General features: G+C 55.3%; 1 protein-coding gene across 1 annotated transcript; it reads left to right on the plus strand.

The window, feature by feature from the left end:
• The first annotated feature begins 1,442 nt into the window (after positions 1 to 1,442).
• Positions 1,443 to 4,826, plus strand: Dlx3 (distal-less homeobox 3). The gene is made up of 3 exons (XM_057776693.1): positions 1,443 to 1,767; positions 2,830 to 3,020; positions 4,479 to 4,826. Exons 1-3 carry the CDS (start codon positions 1,443 to 1,445, stop codon positions 4,824 to 4,826), a joined length of 864 nt encoding a protein of 287 aa, XP_057632676.1.
• Positions 4,827 to 7,926: the final 3,100 nt, after the last annotated feature.

Consider the following 7,926-nt stretch of genomic DNA (forward strand, 5'->3'; position numbering starts at 1 on the left):
GTTTGGCACCGGAAACAGTAACTCTTACCTGGGAATCGGCTTTAAGAGCCAGACAGGGCTAGGAGATGGGGGTTGGAGATTGCTCCAGCGCGAGAAGCCTCTTCATCAGGGTCTTCGTGGAGGGAAGAACCCGAGTGGCGTGCCTTGCCTCTTAACTGTTAGAGCTAGATGGATGTGAGCGATCTATGCACACTCGAGCATGCACAACTGACCGTGGTAGTTCACAATCCTACACTCCCATTGCTTTACACTACACACACAGACACACTCACAGGCACTCTTGCACGCGTGGGAGACCTTTGGAATTCTGTGGAACATATAAAATCCTCTATCCTTAACCCCTAAAGAAGTCCGCCCTCCCAAGGGCTTTCCCATATTGTGTGGAACTTGCCCCCAGACCAACTTAAGTCCGCAGAAAGCCAACCTCATAGGGACTACTGCCTCACAGCTCTCTCGGCTCCACCTGGTCCATCTCTGAAACTGCACACTTCTAGTCTGGGGTACCTCCATTCTCTAGAGCAGCCCCAAAATCCATACAATACAGTCTCGCTTCAGTAGAAACTCTCAAGTTCAACGTAGGACTTTTGCAGGCCAGGATGCTTTTGCTTGACGAGACTCTTCTTTTATAATTTTAAAAATTACATTTCATGACTGCAGTGTCATAAAGATAATATATTAATGTGCTCAAACTTTTTTTCCGACATGGATGTTCTTTTCCATTTTTTTTTCGGATTTTAAAAGCGATCAAAATATTTTCATAGACCCTGGGTCTTTGCCACTTTATCTGTCTGTTATTTGCATAGTACACACATACATCACCAAGGACCACCTCCTTTAACAAATACCCAATGGACAACTTCCCCTCCTTCCTCATCTCACCTAAGCCCACCCCTAGCCACGAAAACAGAGGGGTTGATCCTGGGGGTTCTGCACCACCAACCCCTCCACACATCCCCCGCTTCGGAGGATTTTTCTGAGTTTGAGCTCAGGAGAAACGTGGTGGTGGTGGCGGTGGTGTGTGTGTGTGTGTGTGTGTGTGTGTGTGTGTGTGTGTGTGTGTGCATTTGGGGTAACAACAAAGAGGGTTGGGGGAGCCAGTGAGAAAGCGCGAGCATGTTTTGCCTCGAAGGCAAGACTTGTAGCCAATCAGCGCGCAGGAGCCTCCCTCTGCTTCTCCAACATTGAGTCTATAACCGGCTGACCGGGCGGAGCTGGCAGCATTTGACTGTGGCTTGGGACGCGGAGAGAGGCACGCAGCGACTGACCGACAGCCGGCAATGGTCTAAGCGCCCTTCGGCCACCCCCTCCCCCAGACGCGACCAGGCCCTGCCCTCGCCCTCTGGACACACATCCCACCTGGGCTCCTACGCCTACCCAGCGTTCCTGTCCGCCGGCTTCCGCGCTCCTCGGAGGAGGCCTGGGGAGCTGCGGCGCCCGCCAGCATGAGCGGCTCCTTCGATCGCAAGCTCAGCAGCATCCTCACCGACATCTCCAGCTCGCTTAGCTGCCATGCGGCCTCCAAGGACTCGCCTACCCTGCCCGAATCTTCAGTCACTGACCTGGGCTATTACAGCGCTCCCCAACATGACTACTACTCGGGCCAGCCCTACGGTCAGACGGTGAACCCCTACACCTACCACCACCAGTTCAATCTCAATGGGCTCGCTGGCACCGGCGCTTACTCGCCCAAGTCGGAATATACCTACGGGGGCTCCTACAGGCAGTATGGAGCGTACCGGGAGCAGCCGCTGCCTGCCCAGGACCCAGGTGAGAACGCTGGGGTTGTGGAGAGGGTGTGAGACGCTGGAAGGTCCCCAAGCAAGAAGTCTGGGGATGGGAGCTGAAATCTAGGGAAGCCTCGAGGGTAAGAACTAGAAGAGTTTGAAGGAGATGTGTTAGATGACCCCCAGAGAGGATAGGCGACATTATGTGCGGCATTGTGCGCCGGGGTCTCCTGGAGATTCCGGGGAAGTTGGGGACACAGAGAGCGCGTTCTGGGTGATGGGGGAAAGCTTCGATGCTGCTGTCCTGCGGGCACTTGAGCCGGCAGCCCGCGATGGCTTGAGAGCTCGAGGGCAGTCGGCTCCGGGGGCCCTTCCTCTGGACGCCGTCTCCGGAGACCCCGAGTAGCGAGTAGCGAAGGGCACGTGGAGAAAGACCCAAAGAAGTCACAGAAATGGGGGGGAGGAGAGACTGAGAAGTAGAGATGCGGAAAGAGAGAGGTGGGGATAGAGAGAAACAAATGTGGGGAGGACAGTAAGGAAGAGCATGGAAGAAAGCAGAAGAAAGGAAGAAAGGGAAGGAAAAAAGAATGAAAAAGAAGAGAAAGGAAGTCCGAATGGGGAGGAAGAAAAAGAAAACAGAGAAAGGAAAAATTGAGAGAATGCCTGCACGATCCTTGCATTTTTTTCTGAGGCAAGTTATCCTCAAGTAGGAAGCTTATTAAAAGGGAATGGGCTGACTGGAAGGAGTGGGAGACGCCACGGCCGGTTAAGTGGGTCACTAGAGGACGGTGCGCAGACGAGCAGCTGAGCCGGGAATGCGTTCTGAGCGAAACCGCGCGGTTCTCAACCCAGTCGCTTGCTGGCTTGCTGGCGCCGGGGCCGGCGCTCCGGGGCCGGGGCGCGGAGCTGGGAGCGCCGAGTCGTGGGCGGCCGCCGGTCCGGCTGGGTCGCGGCGGTTCCCTCCCTGGGCGAGGGCGGCACAACGCTCCTCCAAAGAAGTCCCGGGGAGATCAGTGGGCCGGAGGGTGCGGCGTTCGACAGAGGGGGGATCTTGGAGAGTGCAGAGTCGCAGACCGAGGCTAAGCTCTTGCGTTCCTCCTTGCAGTGTCGGTGAAAGAGGAGCCGGAAGCCGAGGTACGCATGGTGAACGGCAAACCCAAGAAGGTCCGAAAGCCGCGCACCATCTACTCCAGCTATCAGCTGGCTGCCCTGCAGCGCCGTTTCCAGAAAGCCCAGTATCTGGCCTTGCCCGAGCGCGCCGAGCTAGCTGCACAGCTGGGCCTCACACAAACACAGGTTAGTACCGAAAGCTCAAGAGTCCCTGGGGGCAGATGGGAGCGTGTGCGACCGGGGTACCTGTGAGCCTGACTGGGCCTTTAAGTACCCCCGACCCCTGCCCCTCAGCAGCTTGCAGCGACTCTTGCCTGTGGGTTCAGCGTTTGTTGAAAGGTTTACAGTGTAGACGGGTGCAGTGTACATCCTTGTGAACTTATGCAACTGTATGTCTGTCACAGAGAGATGTCCTCCCCTGCACCCCAGAACTCCCAGCTCCCAAGGCCCTCAGCAATATTACAGGACACAGGAGTTTTCTCTCTCCCAGACGAAGTGTGTGTGTGTGTGGGGGGGGGGCAGACAGGCGACATGCCAGGAAAATGTAAGGAGTGAGGGAGGTCCTTTAAGGGTCATTTTGCAAACAGAAGGCAAGTATCTGTGCTGGAGCACCAGTTAGCGCATACACAAAAAATGTACGCTTGTGTAAAAACATGGCCCTGCTTGGCACCCAAATGCCTCTGCCCAAAGTCAGGCCCGAGAGGTTCCCGAACAAAAGGACGTAGAGTCAGAAAGTGGGAGACTTTCGCCAGCCCTTTACCCGTCCCCTAAACACCAAGAAGTCTCACTGCTCTGGGGAGGAATGTTGTGTTGGGTGCCTGGCTCTCTACAGGTGTTGACAGGCTGGCCGTGGTTGCGGCTGAGCTGTGTGGGGCCTGGTCCATTGGGGATCTGGGTCACCTGGGGAAGAGCTGATTCATTGTTTGTGCCAGTCATGGGGTGGAGAGAGGCAGGCGGAGGGGGAGATATCCCAGGGGAAATTTAGGGACTCAGGTTCACCTGCTCCCGAGTCCCTGGGTCACCTCCAATACCCAACCAGAGCCTCCCCCCCCCCAGAACCCTGTGTGTGAATGGGGGGTGTTCTTGTTGTGGGTGCTTATCTGGGTGTATCTGCCTGCATTTATAGCTTTACCGTCTGGTGGCTGTGCGAGGCTGTGAGTGGGTATGTCGCTGAGTATGGAGATACCTGTGTGGGTGTGTGTTTGTCTCTGTGTATCTGTGAACCTTGGCTTAGGGCCTCTGATGTGGGCAAAATACCACAAACTGCCCAGGTTTCCCTAGGGTGCCTTTTTTATTGAGGGTTTGCTGTATTTAAGTGTCTTAACTTTCTTGAGCCTTACAGTGACCCTTTGAGATAGGTGATAGTGTTGTCAAGGTCCCCATTTTGCAATGAGAGGAAGGTGAGGCCAGAAAGGTTAAGTAACCTGCTTAATTAAGGTCGCACTTTGGAAGCGGCAGACGGGACCAGTAGAGTGTTTAAAGCCGCAGTTCTTTTCCAACTGGAAAGAAAGACGCTGGCTTGGGAGTGGAGGCCCTGGAGTTTTTGCCTAGTTTCCCCTAGAGGCTGGGTACTGGGCTCCTTGTGGGGTTTCCTTTTGGTATCCCAGAAAGGCTAACTACTTGCTCTTTTCTTATTCTGTCCAGGTGAAAATCTGGTTCCAGAACCGCCGCTCCAAGTTCAAAAAGCTCTATAAGAATGGGGAGGTGCCGCTGGAGCACAGCCCCAACAATAGCGACTCCATGGCCTGCAACTCTCCGCCGTCACCCGCCCTCTGGGACACGTCTTCCCATTCCACTCCAGCCCCTACCCGCAACCAGCTGCCCCCACCGCTCCCGTACAGTGCCTCCCCCAACTATCTGGACGACCCCACCAACTCCTGGTACCATGCACAGAACCTCAGCGGACCCCACTTACAGCAACAGCCACCTCAGCCGGCTACCCTGCACCATGCCTCCCCGGGGCCCCCACCTAACCCTGGGGCTGTGTACTGAGCACCCACCTGGCCTGCGCCCCGCCCCCCACGAAGGACCCCCCAGGACCAGGCAGAAGGTGCCCTATCCTAGCGACACTCAGGAATCATCCAGGGGCACAGGGGAAAGACTCCCTCCCCCTCCCTTGTCCCTTCCAGGGACCCAAGAACCTCCAGATGAGATATGCATGGACCAAGGATGCCCCCCTAAACCAACCTCCCTCCTGCTTAGACTGGGGTGCCCTCCAGATATCGAGGCATTTAGCTCCGGTGGAGACAGCACACGCTCTCTGCTCCAGGAACTGGCGTGGTCTTCCAGCCACTCCGACAAGTAGAGACCTCGAAAAGGGGGAGAGTCGGGAGTATCTGCAGGTCCCGCCTGCCCTGGGGCACCAGGGACCGTGGATTCCAGCACTGCCAGACCTAAGTCACCGGGGCAACCAAGCCACTCTTGAGCCACTCTTTGAAAGACATTGGACACCGCATCATGGCTGATCCTCAAGGTGGGGGCCTGACCTAGCCCTCATTTAAGATTTGAGGGTTAAACCAAAGAAAACTCCCCCAAATGAGGAAACCTTTTAATGTCCAGGGAAGAGTTAAAGGAGTCTTCTCTCCGCCCCTTCCCTGGGGAGAAGGGCCACCCCTGTGTGTTTTTCCTAAGGACCCCATTTCTTCTTCCATGTACAGGACTTTGCACAACTCTGGTTTTAAAAGCTGTTGAAGCATAGGACAACAAAGGGCATTGTTAACAGTTAGGACCAAATCCCACTCATCTCACTGGGCGGGCAGTTCTGCTCTGCCCCCACCCCCACCCCTGTCACCCCTTCCTTTTCTCCCAGTAAGCTGGCAGTCTGGGGGGTCAAACCCCAACTCTCTGCAGAGATATACCAGGCAAGACAAATCCCCAAACACCCCCTTCACCGCAGCTTTGGAAAGGGATCGCTTCCCCCTCCGCTGCAGGATGCAAGGGAGGAGTCAGGAGACAGAGGAAGCCTAGGACTCAGTGCCTTAGGGGTGAGGCTGGCTGCTCAGAGGGCTGGTACCAGTAGTGCCTCTCCCTGGCCCAGGCGTCCCCCCAAAGCTAACTTTCTTCTGCCCCTGATGTGGTAAGACATCGAAGAAAAGGAGAGGTAAAAGACTGTAGTTATATATATATAGTGTGTGTTTTTGTTGTTGTTGTTTTTTTTTTAAAAGAGCAACCAAGAGAAGCAGCCTCCTCCCTTGTGGTTTCCTATTTATGTGACCCTGTTCCTCCTGGACCAATCTCCCTGTGTGTTGCAAGCCGAAAGAAAGAGGGATGTGGGCTCCTACTGGATTTGGGTTTCGTGGGAGGTACAGGAGTAAGGAGAGATGTGGTGGGTATCCAAGTCCCACCCCAAGGGGACAGGAATGAAGCCAGCTCCCACCCCTCCCCAGTCTTCTCATTTCTGCTTTCTTACTGGACCAGTCTTTATATATAATGTTAATAAAATTAAAAAAAAAGAAGAAGAAAATAACCACAGTGCTCTTTGAACTGGAGTTGGAGACTAGTGGCAGGCAGTTCTGAGGGGAGGACTGGAGTTGGGAGATGTGTTAAGTGAGGAGGGCCCTCTGAGCTTCTAGGGGATGCTGAGTTGGGGGGGCAGGTGCTCCTGACCCTGTGGCCACCCACATTGTGAGCATGCCTGGGTGGAGGCTCCCAACCAAGGCCTCCCTGACTCTGCTCTGTTTGGTGGCTTGGCATTTTCCGTCAGCCAGCTCTCCTCTGCCACCACCACCGCTGTTGCCAGGTCACCTCGGGGTTGCACTTTGATCTTGAGTTCACACCTAGACATGCTTGCACATGCGTGTAAAACCCCCTGCCTCCACGCCCAGGCACTCCCAGCCCCTCACCCACCTGTCTATTCCTTTTAGCTCGGGTGACAGTGGGGCCAGCTGACAGTGGGGTCCTATAGCTGGTGGGACCTAAAACTGGGATTGGGAAGCAATGAGATGGGAGAGGGGGTCTGTGTTTGCCTTCTTGGGGAGGGTGTGGTCCTGGCCCAGAATCTTCTAGATGCTGTCACTGACTACATATGCTGGAAATGCTGACCCCTGCTTCCAGATCCCAGCTCCAAGACTTCTAAGAGGAGAATGAGTATTTGAGCATGCATGGGCGGGTGTGTGCACCAGGAGATGGCATAGATGCATGACCACACTATGAAGCTTTCTATCTGATAGACACATGATATCTCTTGTTACATGTACATGAAGTCCCACTAGAAAAATCATTACCCTTTGAGGAAAATGACATCCCTTACACACACACACACACACACACACACACCTGAGGCAGGTGAACATTACACTAACATAACAAACTAAAGAGAGCTAGGCCCCCAATACACAAGTGCAGAACAGACTCAGGTTCCCCTATCACACACACATACATGCACACCCATGTGCACAGAAGCATTCTTGCTCAGAAAGCCAGGATACACTCAGCAGCCACTGTGACCCAACTCAGCCTGGAGCCACCACCCGGTCTTAGTGCCCAGTCAGACAGAGACTCTGGGGGGACCTATGGAGCCAGACACGGTAAAGATGAGAAGACGGAGCGTGGGCGCCACACAGAAGCCCTGTCCTCAGGACAGGACCTCAGCCCCTTCCCTGGCCTGTACCTCTCCAAGTAGGCCTCACCCATTCTGCAAGCCAGCCAGGGAGGAGGCCACGCCCATGTGACTGACTTGGACTGGCAAGGGTTAAGCTGGCAGCTGCCAGGCGGGGCTGCGCTGAGCTTTTGGTTTGAGGGCTGCGTGCAGGCAGGAGCAGCAAGGCGGCAGCCGGGCAGACTCACTGGAGACACTGCATTTTATTAGGGCTGGGCTGCCAGCGAAGGGAGGGAGAGAGGAGAAAAGGGCAGAGAGAGGAAGGAAGGAGGGAGGCTGGGCGGCGGGCAGGCAGTGACGGATGAAAGGGTGTTGTAAGGGCCTAATTCCTCCCAGCTCATCCCAGCTCTGTCAGGCTGGATTAACTGCCCAGGTGACCTCCCGTGGGGTCAGCCCCACCCCTGACCTCCCCTTCCTCCTTTCCTCACCTCTAGGCCCACCTCTAGGCCAGGGGTCAGCTTGCCCTTCACCCACCCTGATGAGGAGCCCCATAGG

The sequence above is a fragment of the Chionomys nivalis genome, chromosome 7, assembly GCF_950005125.1.
Source record: "Chionomys nivalis chromosome 7, mChiNiv1.1, whole genome shotgun sequence".
In the NCBI taxonomy this organism is placed as follows: Eukaryota; Metazoa; Chordata; class Mammalia; order Rodentia; family Cricetidae; genus Chionomys; species Chionomys nivalis.